This window comes from Tinamus guttatus, unplaced genomic scaffold, assembly GCF_059628265.1.
Source record: "Tinamus guttatus ecotype Peru unplaced genomic scaffold, ASM5962826v1 Tinamus_guttatus_pri_ptg000055l, whole genome shotgun sequence".
Taxonomy (NCBI): domain Eukaryota; kingdom Metazoa; phylum Chordata; class Aves; order Tinamiformes; family Tinamidae; genus Tinamus; species Tinamus guttatus.
This window is the reverse complement of record NW_028288589.1, coordinates 1,252,373-1,268,081: the sequence shown is the minus strand read 5'-3', so window position 1 is coordinate 1,268,081 and position 15,709 is coordinate 1,252,373. Positions and strand designations below refer to the sequence as shown.

General features: G+C 42.7%; 1 protein-coding gene and 1 pseudogene across 1 annotated transcript in view; both read left to right on the top strand.

The window, feature by feature from the left end:
* PKHD1 (PKHD1 ciliary IPT domain containing fibrocystin/polyductin) overlaps nt 1–15,709 on the top strand; it is a 239,843-nt gene that overhangs the window by 207,105 nt on the left and 17,029 nt on the right. Inside the window, 1 exon segment of the mRNA XM_088540100.1 lies at nt 3,372–4,389. Coding sequence (XP_088396226.1) covers nt 3,372–4,389 — 1,018 coding nt within the window.
* On the top strand, nt 10,025–13,643 carry LOC148595846 (uncharacterized; annotated as a pseudogene).

The window sequence follows — 15,709 nt, the reverse complement described above, 5'->3', positions numbered from 1 at the left end:
CTCCTGTTCCATTTTTCTAAATAAAGGGTATAAGATGTTGTTGTAGTTGCTGTTGTTGGGTTGTTTTTTTCCCCTTTTTCTGTTTTTCTTTTTTTTTTTCTCCTAAGCAAAGAGGACCCCCTCGGCGCATTTTTCTTTTCAAATGTGAAATGAGGTGGAAAATCCTCATTTCACGACAGGAAGGACAAATATTGACACAAAGTTAATATTTGTCAGGAGCCCTAGAAGCAACCTGAGTTCTTAAATCTTTTTATATATTATATATATAAATAAGTACATATATATATTTGATATGTTTATATAAGCATATATATGAAAGTACATGTATGTGTGTATATATACATACAAAAGTGTCTGTTAGTGTGTGTATGTATACATATATATATATATATATACACACACACACACACAAAGTTAAATGATGAACCTGATGTGACAATGAGGCTAAGGAAATAGCTGGGAAGAGTGGACACGAGCCCATGTGCACGGTCCTCACATCCCTTCTCCCTCTCCTCCCAATGGCACGTGCTTCCATAGACATGGACATCTCCATCTATGACCCCAATGGGCCTTTCCACGCTCTTGCTGGCCCACACCTTCCTTTTTCCAATTTTTCCCCACTTTTTCCCTCTCTAGCACACATGCGTGGGGCAAATATACCCCGCTTAATCTAATTGCACCCACTTAGCAGGAGGGCTTCTGGAATTTATCACCGCCGTTGTCCGCTGCCGAGGCCAATCGCACGTGTCAGCGCAATATTCGGTGGTCACTCTGGATTTATTAAGTCCTGTCCACTCTGGCCTTTTGGAGAGCAGAGCCCGGGGGCAGATTTACTGCTGGCCCTGACACGCCGTGCCACTTATCTCGTCGCATCGATTATGAGAGTCAGCTGTGGCCAGGCCTCACTTCTCTCCTTTTTTTCCCCCTGCTTCTTCTCTCAGGCCCCTCTTACAAGCAACCCCTGCTTGGATTTTCATGAGGAAATAATCAGATTAGGCCTTCAGCGGCGAGTTCATATGGAGTTCTCTTTCTCCAATGTGCTACTAACTGGATAAACGTGTTTTGTGGTAAATTGCAAATGACATTATGATTACTAAGGCCAGCATGGGTTTCATTTAAAAGTGATCGAAATTGCCGGCTGTAGAAATTGTGACTGGCAGATAAGGCCATTTGGAAGGAGACGAGCGAGGGCGGCCACGTGCCTGTTACCACCCACTGAGCCCACTATTTGGTGAGGAAAAGGAAAACCCTGGGAATGGTGAAATATAGGTGAGTCCCATTTACAGGCAAGAGTGATGTGACCCTAGGGAAGGATGGGAGATGATGTGGGTGTTTCTGGAGCAAGATCGTTTGAGGATCATCACAAGCCTCTGCCAGTGCTGTGTTTGCACCGCTGCTTCCACGTGAGGTCTCTGCTCCCTCCTTCCTTGCCCCGACCACGTGCTAAGGGCAGAATGATAAATGATAAAGCAATAACAACAATAATTAAATATAAAAGTAAGTAAATAATAAATAAATAATACAAATAATAAAGCAAAAAAAAAAAAGGAGGGGGAAGGCAAAGCAAAAGCAAAAAATAAAAATAAAAAGAAAGCATGTAAAAGGGAGAAGATAGAAAGCTGCTGCCTACAGTAGATGCCTTTGCAGAGATCCTATCTCACTTGGACCACCTTCCTGAACAGAACACAACGTTTGTGTAGTTTCATAGTGCTCCTCCGTGATGTGCACAGCGAGAGCTTGTTCTGGGAAACACTCATCAACCTGGGCGACTTCTTGCACTTGAGGAATCCCCTCAAAATAAATCACAGCTAAGTGTCGACAGGATTCAGGCATTAAGATGTAACTATAAAGTGAACTCAGGCTGATTCCTCTATGGCAATGCATAATTCATATCTTTTCCAGGAGCCTGTGGTTTCCTTCCAGCAGGAAGTTTCACAGCTCTAGCATTTGCTTACTAAGGTGAATGCCCTTTTACACATTCTAAAGTTTGGACCTTCAAGTATGTTATCTTCCTTTTTATCCTGAATGCTACACATTGCATCTCCAGAGCTGCCGAATGAGGAATGCAGGATTGGTTGCGATGTCACCTAGGAGATTCATGCACACAACTAAGCAGGAAAAGAGCAGGCTTGGGGAGGAAAGGAGGATTACAGCTGGCTACAGTAGTAAATTCCTTCTTTGATTTTATTTTGAAGGGAGGGAGGGAAAACAGAAACACACATCTTTCCCTGAGGTGCTTTGGGTAGAAATGTTTACATTTTTGGTGCCCCTGTTTGCAGACATTTACTTTTATTCTTCTTTATAATCAGTGATGATCTCATCATTACAGCCCGAGGCACAACTTCTCTCATCTTAAAGTAGAGATCTATATTTGGTCAGGAAGATCATGCCCTCACTCCAAAGACTGTGTGGATTAGATGTCCTTTATATAGATCCTTCTGTAAAAGGCTCCTCTTGATTAGTTTCCATACAGATGCTATATGGTAGATATGTAGGATGGGATTCTGATGCAGTCAGACACAGATGGAAATCTTAGCTCTTTGAAATGAGAGAAGGGTTCGATTCTGGTACCTGAAGTGTCTTATGCACTCCCATAGGTCCTGTGTAGTACCTACTAATGCTCTAGCTATCCTAAGAAGTTCAAGGAACACTACTCATCTGTGTTTTCATGACAGGACCCTAACTCTAGACATAACAGTTAGGGGAGTCTAGAGAGCAAATCAGCTTAAAAAATACAGGTACCTATTTTAAGAGTAACTGTTACTTTCTACACTGCCATGACTGTACTGATGGCTGGGAATGGGGGTTTTCAGTTGCCAAAAACAGGTATCTAGAGTAATTTGAGGTTCTGTAGTCCCACCTGGCTTCTAGTTGCTGCCCAAGAAGGGATAGTCACATCTGCCACACTGTGCAGATATCTCAAATAGCTCAGGGCATCCCTCATCATACTAGATACCTGTCTGCGGGCAAAATATTTAAACTCAAGATCTCCAGTGACTGTAATGGGAACTTAGACAGTTGGAGTGCAGGATCTCTGCTATAGATGGTAATTGTATGTGTCAATCTGGAGCTTTCACACAACTCTAAAACTGGGTGAATTTATTATGGTTCTCTCTCATGCTCTACCAGTCTTCAACAATTTTCAGGTCAAGGGCTTCTTGAGGTAGATGTGGTTTCTACTCATGTCATATCCCTTAGTGTTTTCCCTTAAAACTATACAAAACTTTAGAATCCACAGAAACAACTTTTAGCACTGGATGGAAAAATATACAGCTATAGCACAAACTGTGAATGGTACCTGAAACAATTATTTTATTTATTTATTTGTTTGTTTGTTTATTTTCTCTTCCCAACTCTCTCTATTCTTCCAGGAATTTACAGAGAAGACAGCAAATGTATCTTCAACCCTTCAGTACAAGGCTACTTCTGCAAGCAGGCAGCTCATGCACTTGTCATCCTTGAAAACCTGGACCCCAGGGGAGTCAACCAGAGACTGTCTCCGGTGGTAGCAATGACTGACAGTTTTATGGATACCTTCAGTGATGTGACTTCAAATGCAGGATGTTATCCGGCTGAGCATCTTCCTGCTTTCTCTGCTGTCTTGCCATCCAACAAACTCACTACAGTTTGCTTCCCTGACCTACCGCCTCTGACTTTCAGACTTTACCTTCTCAGTGGCCAAAACTCAACCAGGTTGCCTCTTGCTATATTCTACAATGAACCCCTCAGCCTTCATGTTTTCATTCAGGGGAAGTATGTCTCTCCAACCCTGTCTTCTTTCTCACTGAATGAAGGGCTTGGAGCCAATTACTTTGACTTTGAGAACAACCTTCTCTATGTTCTCCTTCATGAAGAGGAACCTGTAGAAATAGTCACTGGTCTTTCCCTTCACATTGCTTTTTCTGTATCTGAGACCACTGGGGAAGAGGGTGAGACAAGTATAATATGTCGATTAGCTGATTTCTTGCAAGTTCGTCATGACCAAATTAGAATAGTCTATCGTGTGCTGGGAGGTGAAAGCATGTTAAAAGTCATCTCATCCAATGCTAGCAAAAGGAGATATCACTGCCCTAATATGGCATTTTGTACAGCCTCTTATACCAGGCCTGGCTCACAGGGAGTGGGGAGAAGATCAGTAAGATCCCGAACCCTGCGGTCATCTGCTAGAGCTGTTCCATCAAAAGTGCTGGTCATTGAACTCGGTGACCCACCAGGCCACGCAAGAAATGAATTTCATCGCTCCTCGACAATTGACAGCTTAAAAAGTTGGGCCAGAACTATTATTATCACTCATCAAACTGGAGATCTTCAGAGAGGGCTGGACCTACCAGTTGATACTTTAATGGTGACTCAACCTTCCTTCTTGTCTTCAGAAGGAGATAATAACAGGCAAGTATTTTGCTGAAGTATCGTTAAAGATGTTGACACTGATTTAAGTGAAGTTAGTAATTTTAAACTTTTGATCTGCTTATTAGGATAGGGAATAACTTCTCCATTGACTGAAATATATCTAACCACAGTAGAATGCCTTATAAAGATCCCTTGGCATAGCAACATCCAAGAATTTAGGAATTCTGAATGTTATCTATCTGTGATGTTGTGTTGGTGCTCATGGATCTCTGCAGCATACTCCATGTGCACTACAGAGCTGTCTGTGACACCTTAAGCCAGTAATAATGTTTCCAGAAGTCTGCCTTGAAACTGTAAGCTGTTGGATAAGGTCAATATTTCCAAAAAGGAGTTCGAACTATGGAATCTTTTTCTTTACTTTTAACCAGTTAATTAAGTCTATGAGTGTTTATAAATTGATGCAGTGCCAGAGATGTGCTGTGAAAGATGTGTTGTTGCCTTAAATTACTTGCAGATCTAAACCTTGATTCTAAACCTGACAGAATTCAAGGCCAGAAAGGACCATTTAATCTTCTAGTTTGAGCTCTGGTCAGTGTAAAGTATTTAAATCCTTTTTTTTTTTTTTTTTGGTTCCTTTCCTTCTTCCTCTCTGTTTTTTAAATCTTTTTTTTGAAGTATGGATGTTTGAATTGCTAGCAGTTTTCCTTCATGTCAGTGCCATATATATAAAAAAACAAGTGATACTATATCCCATTTTCTGCTCACAGAATTCAATGATCCCATTAGCCCATTTTTCCACAGAAATATGAGAGTTCCTGATTATTCATTTTCTTACTATATTTTTTAGTCCCTTTTTAGTTACTGCTTTCCAGGACCCAGTCCTCCATTCTGTATTGTGGGTTTCCAGGTTTTAAAATTTAAATCTTACTACATGCATATTTGTTCATTTGACTGTATAAGAATACGATTTCTTTACCCAGATTCAACACGCCACATGCTCTAGGTGCCCTTGTTTGGCTCTTCTCAACTCTGCACAGCTTACCAGCTCACCAAAACTTCTGTGATTACATCAGAAGTGATTTTATGTTTGTTTGTTGAGGTAAATATCCCCCAGCATCATGCCTGCAGCTGGTAACACGCCACCACGGGACCCTCTGTTGCCTGCTCATCATTTCCCCATGGAAGATACACTTCGAGCTCTGCCTGCCAACTAGATCTTGATGAGCTTTGTAGATGCTGGTTTTTATTGTTGAGGCCCAATGAGAGCTCAACGTTCAGAGGTCTTTCCCTTCTGCCTCCAAAAAGGTTTCCCTTCCTCCACTGTGGCAAACAACCCTTTACTTTTCTTCCTTCCTCTGGCCCCATCTTGCTCTGTTCAGGCTCTTGCAGCCACTATTTGTACAGCCCAGATGGCAGACCTTATCTGCTGAAAATGCTGTGAGGAGCAGGGCTGAGGAGGCAGCAGACATAAATATATTTCAACCTCAGATCCTGGATTCATATTAAAAGCATATGGGAAAATATGAAAAAGGTAATATTCCATCTGTTTTTAATAGGGGACCTGGGATTTAATGCCTGGCAACCTTATTGTGTACTCTCTTGATATTGCATAATGTTGTTTTTTGATGTTGTGCACTACTGAGCCTTACCCACCTATAAGCTTATTCCATCTATGCACTTATATTTATTAATCAAAGAAAGAAATTGGATTTGTCTAAGACTTATTCTCCTAATTAAGACCATATCCTCTTCCTACCATTGACCCCTCTACTGTCCTGATGTCTGCTGGCTGCCAGTGATACAAGCTGCTTTTTGCATGCTTAACATTTTTACTGGAAGCAGAGTGGCTTATGACAGTGAAGCCCCCACATTAAGGGTTGCTAAACTTTTGTCACAGGAGTATTTGCTTTGTTCTTTTTTTTTTTTTTGTAGATTTTATTTGTTCATTTATTTTTGTTTTTTTTTTGGAGGTAGTTTCTTATTAAGTACAGTGAGAAATTGTTGCTTGCAAGATCAGGTCTTATGTTAGGGCCAGACCCTGAACATACAGAATAATGTTTATAGGCACAACATCACTATCATCATCACAGAGTAACTAACATCATCACAGAGTAACTAACATCAGTTAGTGGGGGGTACTTCTATTTTGATGCAAGTGGGACAGTTTTTAAGAAAAAAAAAGTTATAGGAAATATTGCAGCGTGTAATACCAAATATTATCATTTCTCTATGCTCTTCTGAGATGCCCAGCAGTTTGCAGAGTTTGACAGATAAATGACCCCTCATTCCCTGTGTAGATTACTGATGATCAGTGCAAGAGGATCAATGATAGCTACACTCTGGGAAATGTAGAAGCTATAATTTTTCAGAGGAGATCTGACACAACCCTATTAAATGTGTGTGGATTCCTCACTACCTCCATGAAAAGTCACAGTGGGCAAAGAGGGATCACCTACAGGGAAGGCTCACTAACTCTTTGGCATGCCAGGTAGGAGCACAATTTGTCAGATGCAACTGATATTGTCCCTGCACCTCACACTGCTCTCTGGGGTGGCACATGGAGAAGTTTTCCTGCCTTCTCTGGGCATCAGGAATTAGCGGTTCTGTGACACCAGCCCTCCTCATTGCACCTTGGCGGTGCACAAGGTGATGTGGATTTGCTGTGACCTCCTCCAAGCAGCAAGGATCAGGTCAAACCTCTGGGAAGGAGGCTGCTTTATTGGAGGGGCAAGAATGGTGCCAGCTTCAAACCAGGGATTCATCATCTCAGTAGCTCAGCCCAGAGAGGGGCAGATGTGGGACAAACATTCAACAGAAGAATAAATCGCCAAATCAGTGACCACATCACAGCCCAACCACCTTTGCTGCTTGTGCTCCTCTACAGTGTTATTTATTACTCCCCATCAGTCATAGCTTTTCTGGAATTACTCATGACTGACATTTGTGATACAATAAGGCCACAGATAACTTGGGAAATGAAATCAGGGTTCTCTTGTTGGGACACCTAATATCCCCACTGTCTATCTGTCTTTCTTTAGGTACTACATGCTAGTACAGGGCTTGAGTTTACAAGTCAGCCTAAGTATCCCCATGTATTTATTCTCTGGAAGGAACAGAGAAATATTTTCACCCTCGAGTTATGCAAAATCCAATCAAGCTATCAGATATTTACAGAAACAGAACTCCTGCAGGGCCAGACACCCTGCAGTTTCAGACTCATGGCTCTTCTTACTTAAAGACAACAGGAAAAGATGTTTGATAAGCAAAAACTAGATGTTCTTTCCGTCCCAGGACAGCAAGGCTGAAGGTAGCCTTGGAAAACCTTCTGTGGCTGCAAGGCAATAATTCTGTGTATCCTACTGCCATGCCATTAAAAAAAATGAGTTTTTTACATGATTTTAATTTATCTCCATGGTTAGGGTCATTAGGGCACGGCTCATTGGTTTGCCAATGAAAGAAAGAGATGATCTTTCTGGGAATGGGTGTTTATAAACATATATTGCAATGCATTTACAGATAATAATCTGTTTTGAAAAGTTTGCCAAATATTAGTGCAAATATAATGCAAAAGAGTAAGAAAACACAACAGCAAATTCATGGTGTATATTTGTGTGGGCGTTTTATACAAAATCTGAAATATAAAGCTGGACAGTCGTCTAGAAACCATTTAGTTCATCTCCCCACTCTAAGGCAGGTACCTAGCTTATCCCTGACAGACCTTTACCTTTAACCTGTTACAAACTGAAATTTGCAGACATTAGGTTTGGGGTAACATGTGAAAAACAGTGTGTGTGCAGGAAATAATGATGTTTGAGACTCACAGCAAGCAATAAAAGTGAAACAAATTGCCAAAGAAGTGCTCTTTCAGAGAGCAATACCCATCCAAAGGACTAAATGAGAAGTTAGTACTCATTTACTGTGGCACAAGCCTTACACAGAGGCAGGCAGAGTTAAAGGTCCAAACTTGATTAATTCTGACACTTCCTAACCTTGAAGTGCTTGGGTTTGATAACCTTCATGCAGTTTTTTGGGTAGGCTTGAGGCTATATCTGAGCGGGTAGACCTGATTTCTTACATCTGGATGTTACACAGCTGCGTCATGACACAGTATCAAGAAGGTTCCTGGGTTAAACCCAGCAGGTCCTTGGCTCAGAGAGAAATCCCAGAATATTTTCCAGAGAAAAGTTGTTGTTGCCCAGATCTGGGAACTAGGGTCTTGGTAGAGCCGAAGAGAATATTTATAGATGGCTATTCAGGATGAAGCTGGACACCAAAGGGCATTTTGGCCTCATGCAACTCTTCTTCCTTTCATCATAGTCTTCTTGATCATATTCTTTCCACAGTCTCTCTTTTTTTTTTTTTTTTCTTTTTTTTGCTTTGCTTTGTCTTCCACTTTCATGAGCTGAGAGCGAAGGAAGCACTTGTTCACATTTCCAGTTCTGGTGTCTGGAACTAGCCAGTAGAAGCTAGTGAAAAGTATTTTTTCATGGGTGAAAAAGACAGACTGAATTAGGAGTAGTTACAGGGAAGGACTTTCAAGATGATCACAGAAATAATAGAGTTTATTTTAAGAAATAAGGAATGAAAGAGCTTGGCTTGTTTAGCTTGGCAAAGCAAGGCTGAGGGGGAATATAATCCTATCTGTGAAAATATGTTGGAAGAGTAAATATCAGAGAGGAAGAAAAGCTCTAGACACTGAAAAATGATGGAACTTGAACAAATGGGAGTAGATTATTAAGAGAGAAATTTGCATTTAAAATTAAAGGCAATTTAAAGAAGACCTGCGTGGGTAGGCAAGGAGCTGTTGAGTAAACTCAGTGAGAAAAAGAGCATATATGTAATGCAGAAGAAGGGCCAGGCCACATGGGAAGGATATAGGAATATTGTCGGAGAATGCAGGTTGCAACGAGGAAGGCCAAGGCCCATTGGGAATTAGAGTTAGCAAGAGATGTCAGGGGCAACAGGAAGGGCTTCTGCAAATACATGAGCAGCAAGAGGAAGGCCAGGGAAAATGTTAGTCAGCTGCTGAATGGGGAGGGTGCCTTGGTGGCAGAGGATGCAGAGAAGGCAGAGTTACTAAATGCCTTCTTTGCTTCTGTCTTTACTGCTAAGGCTGGTCCCCATGAACTACAGAGCCCAGAGACAAGAGAGAGAACCAGGAGAGAGGAGGACTTTCCGCTGGTCGAGGAGGATTGGGTTAGGGACTATTTAGGCAAACTGGACACCCATAAATCTATGGGCCCAGATGAGATACACCCAAGAGTGCTGAGGGAACTGGTGGAGGTTATTGCTCAGCCACTCTCCATCATCTTTGAGAGGTCTTGGAGAGTGGGGGAGGTACCGGAGGACTGGAAGAGAGTCAACCTCACTCGAGGCTTCAAAAAAGGCAAGAGGGAGGAGCCAGGAAACTACAGCCTCACCTCCATCCCTGGAAAGGTGATGGAGCAGTTCATCCTAGAGACCATCTCTAGGTATGTCAAGGAAAAGAAGGTGATCAGAAGTAGTCAGCATGGATTCACCAAGGGAAAGTCATGTCTGATGAACCTGATAGCCTTCTACGATGAGGTGACCAGCTGGATGGACGGTGGGAGAGCTGTGGATGTTGCCTACCTTGATTTCAGCAAGGCTTTTGACACAGTCTCCCATAACATCCTCATAGGGAAACTCAGGAAGTATGGACTGGACAAGTGGACAGTGAGGTGGGTTGAGGACTGGCTGGATGGCAGAGCCCAGAGGGTGGTGATAAACGGGACCAAGTCTGGTTGGAGACCTGTGGCCAGTGGTGGCCCACAAGAGTCAGTACTGGGCCCGGTGCTCTTCAACTTGTTCATCAATGACTTGGACGAGGGCACAGAGTGCACCCTCAACAAGTTTGCAGATGACACCAAACTGGGAGGAGTGGCTGACACTCCAGAGGGCTGCGCTGCCATTCAGAGGGACCTAGACAGGATGGAGAGTTGGGCAGAAAGGAACCTCGTGAGGTTCAGCAAGGAGAAGTGCCGGGCCCTGAACCTGGGGAGGAATAACCCAGTTCAGATTAGGGGTTGACCTGCTGGAAAGCAGCTCCACGGAAAGGGATTGTGGAGTCCTGGTTGACAACAAGTTAACTATGAGTCAGCAATGTGCCCTCATGACCAAGAAGAAGGCCAATGGGATCCTTGCCTGCATCAGCAGGAGCGTTGCCAACAGATCGAAGGATGTGATCCTCCCTCTCTACTCAACTCTGGTGAGGCTGCACCTGGAGTATTGGGTGCAGTTCTGGGCTCCCCAGTACAAGAGGGATGCGGAGCTTCTAGAGAGGGTCCAGCGCAGAGCAACAAAGATGATTAAGGGACTGGAGCATTTGTCATATGAGGAAAGACTAAGCGAGCTGGGCCTGTTTAGCCTGGAGAAAGAAAAGCTGAGAGGAGATTTGATCAACATGTTCAAGTACTTGAGAAGTGATTGTAGGGAGGATGGGGCCAGGCTCTTCTCTGTGGTGGCCAGTGAAAAGACGAGGGGTAACGGGTGTAAATTGAAACACAGGAAGTTCCACCTCCATGTGAGGAAGAACAACTTTCCTGTGAGGGTGACAGAGCCCTGGAACAGGCTGCCCAGAGAGGTTGTGGAGGCTCCTTCTTTGGAGATCTTCAAAACCCGCCTAGATGCCACCCTGTGCCCCGTGCTCTGGGTGTCCCTGCTGGAGCAGGGGGGTTGGACTAGGTGATCTCTAGAGGTCCCTTCCAACCTCAACCAGTCTGTGATTCTGTAATTTCTCCTCAGAGAGTAAACTGAATAAACGAGAAGAATCTTCTGACAGGGCTAGATTCCTTGAAGAGGATCACTTCAGCCAAATAATAATATCCTCCTGATTCCCTTCCCACCCCACACCCCTTTTTTTTGTTAAGCTTGGGACTAGTTAAAAGATTAATTAGTTGGGACTAATAAATAAATTTACGGTGAAACTTAGGAGGTTTCTATTCAGAGAATTGAGATTCTTTAATGGGCTGTTCATAGAACAATGGGATGAGGAACTTAATGAGATTAAAATGGAGACTAATAAATATATATTCAGTGTTATGCCACAAAAACTGCATGGTCATCATATAGGACTCCACTTAGGAATCAAGACAAATGCATTTTTTTGTTCTCAATCCATAATTATTTTCAAACTTGGGAAATGGGTAGCCCAGGGATCTGTCAACGAGAGGTAGGTGTTCAGCATGAACTCAGAGGTTCAGAGATATCTTTCTGTGATGACTGAAGGTAGTAACCAGTGGGTTGTGTGGGAAATGTTTCGGGGAATTTGTTCCAAATCTTAGAGGAGAAGTTTTCTTATCACAAACCATTTTGTTAACTGCCTCTCCTGATGACATTTTTAGCAGAAAAAAAAAATAAATCAGGAACTGAGTGAGTATCAAAACTGAACCATCAGCACATTACTGGAGTCAGAAAGGAACAATTGTAGTTGGGTTGTCGATACTGCACAAGGCCTTTGCCTGTGCAGATGTTAGATTCCAGGACTGCTATTTTAACACTTCTTCAAACTGAAATCAGACTGGGGATGTTTAGGAGGTAGTTTGATGCTCCTGCCTATCGTCAGTATGGAAATATTCTTACGAGGACTCCCACAGCTAGACTTCCAGGGTTCTATATAGCCTCCTTGTAGGAGGTTACTACCTTGTATAGGGGAGCAAGGGGGGAAATTAGGCACAATGATCTGTGGAAGTCACTGAAAATGATGAAGCACTGAATTGACATCTCCATTCTCCCTGCCTACTGAGGGAAGTGTCTTATCACAAAAGAAAAATAAGACTAAATCAGTTGAAACAGCAGTGGGCTGTACCAAAGTAGTTGCCCTTGAATTAAAATGGAGCTGCTGCTTCTTAAACTGAGCCTTACTTTTAAGCTACCTTTAGGTTTCTTTAGGTTAATATGTACCATACATAGTAAACCTATCTAAAAAGCCCTTGTTAGTCTGGTGTGTCACTTAGTGCCTCACAGCTATGAAAACTCACCAGTCACTCTCAAAAGCGACACCCATGAATTACAAAATTCAGGCAATGAGAATTGAAATGTCACCTCCACTGTAACTGTGGCTGAAGTTGCGGCCTGCTCCATCAGTGGGCTTACAATAACTAGGTGGTTCCCCTGCAGGAAGGGAGGGAAGGGAGTAAGGAATCAGGAAAAGAGAAAGGACAGCAGGAGAGAGCAGAGGAGAAGAGTAAAGAGGAGTAAAGAGAGGACAAACAGACTTTGGACCCTTTGGATACTCAGGGCACTTTGCAGGTCTATGTGGAGTGGACAAGGGATACATTTTCATTAAAGGGCTATGAGTCAGCCCAACCAATGTGTGCCTCATTGAAAGCAAGGGTTTTGTGTTATATCGCAGTTCAAAATGAAGGAAACAGCTTAAGGAGGGTCTTTCCCAATTCCCCTGTGTTTCCAAGATGTGACAGATGTTCAGACACACGTGGGAGCACATATCAGAGCCTGGAGATCCCAGGAAACCCCACAGGCTTTCTAGGGGATTGGAAAGAGATCCGGCCTCAGAGGTGGTACCTTAGCATTGTCAAACAAGAACTTTTTTTTTTTTTTTATGTTGCTTATGGATCTGGCTTTATGTCACATGTGTATTGGATCCCAGTTAATGGGGTCTCTGTTAAAAACCACATAAGTAAAGCTGTGCAGTTGATGATTTACATAGCGTGGGTGCACACAGCAGAGGGGAGCTGACAGATCTCTGAGGGACAGATCCTTTCCTCACTCACCCTTATTTAAAATACTGTCACTTCTATTAATGGAGTGTAGCTGGTGGAAAATTAAAAGTGAATGACAGGCGTCTCGACTCTGAAGTCAGCCTGTTTTGCCATCGTGTTATAGCCTTGACCATCGCTTAACACACACACAAAATAGAGAAAAATTCTTTCACATGCTTTTTTAATCAGTCTGGTGACTGAAGGGTTAAATGGCTTTGGGTGTTGGGTCTTTGTGGGGGTGTTTGTACATATATATAAATACATATATATATATAGATATATATATACACCTTAGTTTGGCTGTAGGACCAAACGCCCGCAGGCCACAGTCACATTATCATCTGGAAATTGGATAACGACAGCACAATGACAAATCCAGGTTGCTTGCAATAAGGTGCTAATCCCTTTGCTTTAATATCGGAGCAGCGTGTAATGATGTTTGGACATCACTCCAGTTTACTGACGACCCCACTGGGGCCTGCAATAGAACCGTACAACTGTCTAACAAGCCGTCAGGTGACCGCCGTCGTCAAAGCAACGGACGGTGCAATCTAATCTTCCCTTCATCCCTTCCAGCTCCCAATAAGGGCCGGATTATAGAAGTGGCCCATCAATGCTTGGTAACTCGAATCAATTAACGTTAATTCGCACAATGCTATGATGTATTGTGATCACTTTCATTTCGGAGAAGGGGGAAGAAATTGCTATAATTCACCTAAAATGAGGTTGTCTATGGTGCTGAGGTATTAATTGGGTGTCCATATTAAATGGAAAAGGAGCACAGTAGTGAAGGAAAAGTGGATGAGTGACTCTCTTGGCTGCTATTGACCTATCAGAAGAAGACAGTGCCCTTTTCCTTTGCTTTTATCTATTACAGTTTTCCCTATTGCGTGTCAAGTTGATGTATTATAAAAAATTCATTTGGTGACCTTTCACCCCCCTAGCAGATTAAACAATTTCACTGGGATGGCATCATTAACAGGGCCTTGCATTTAATGATGATTTCTCTAAAAGGCCACGGAGATTCGATTTTAAGCTAACAGATTTATTGCACTATTATAACATATCGTAAAAAACTGTACCACCTACGGTCTGGTTTTAGGATAGAAACTGTTTAAGAGTTTATGTGGAGCTTAAAGTGGTATTACCTTGGGATACGCAGCAGCAGCAAGGCTCTGACCTCCGGCATGATGCTGTTTGCATTTAATAAAAGACGTTCCTCCAACAGTAAACTTCAGTAGTGTGTTAAAGAGGAGGTCTTAGTCTGGCTTATTCCGTGACCACTAGCAGGCGGCATTGTAAGTATGGGCATTTCCACTGGTCTCCAACAATTGGTATAAGTCAATCTGGAGGACATTTCTCTCCTGTCTGATGAACTGGTTCTGAAGGCAGCTGGTGATTGCAGTTCACCCTTTTTTATGCCTGTTCACCCTTGGATGTACCCATTGGGTCACTCCAATCTCTGATATTTTTTTAAGTTGCCTTTTCCAGACTAGGAGAATCTGGACTATGGCTGTTACTACCAGCTGCACCCACCAGGCAGCTGCTTGCCTTCAGTTTTGGGGATCATAACCATGAGGATCATAAAATACTAAATGAAAGCTCTCTGAGCAGGGGAGAAGACTTGCTTTATGGAGGAGACATGTCTGTGTATTCCTAGAAAGCTGTGTTCATGCTGAGTTGCTTTCTTTCCTTATTTGCAAAGTGGGGAAAACATTCACCCTGAGCTAGACTGGGGGGTGTCTAAGGCTTGGATAGTTGCTGGTGTAGATCCACATCTAGCAAATGGAGATCTGATGGTGGTAGGGCCCCAGTAGGTTAAAGTCAGAACTCATCATTCAGAAAGACTTTTTTGTTTGATAGGTTGGTTGGATTTTAATTAACATATGCCAAAAAAAGAACTGTTCTTTTGGAGTCTAATCACCTTATCTGATGCTTTAAACAGACATAAGATAGCTAGATTCTAATCAGAACTTCCTTGCAGTCTGAAAGGAAATGCTCAAAATGGTTAGATAAATAAGCTTACTCCTCTTGCCCCACCTGACCAACACAAGGTGATTCAGTTACTTGTTTATTATCCCAGTTCACTGTCAGTCCTGGCTGCCTTGTTACTCGTCTTCCCTATTAGACCTACTCCTACCAACTCGCTGCCCTCACAGCACCTAGATTCCAGGGCAAAGACCTAACAGTGGTCATGACTTTGTTCAAAGCTCCCTGCCAGTGTTAGCAATGTGCATGGTTGGAATGTGCTGAATTTTGGTCTTATTGGCTCAGCCTAGGCAAAAGATGGAATACATCGTTAATGTCTGTCAGCATGTGTCTCATTCAGTCCATTAGCATGGTCATCATAAAGGGACATGATCGATATTACTTTTTTATTGTTTCGTCGCTGTGAAGGAAAACTGAAACTTGCTTTCCACTGGAGTTTCTTTCCTATAGCTTTGATTTTCTGTATGACATGTGGAAATCTGGGCATCTATGGAAATACGAGTCATCCTTGTGTTCTGCATATACTAGGAGTGAACCAGGACTCCTAACACATCCCTCTGGATGCTCATGTCCCTCTTTTGCTATCTGTACTGCTCAGTGATAAGATCTGCAGAGGGAGACAAAGCCTTGAA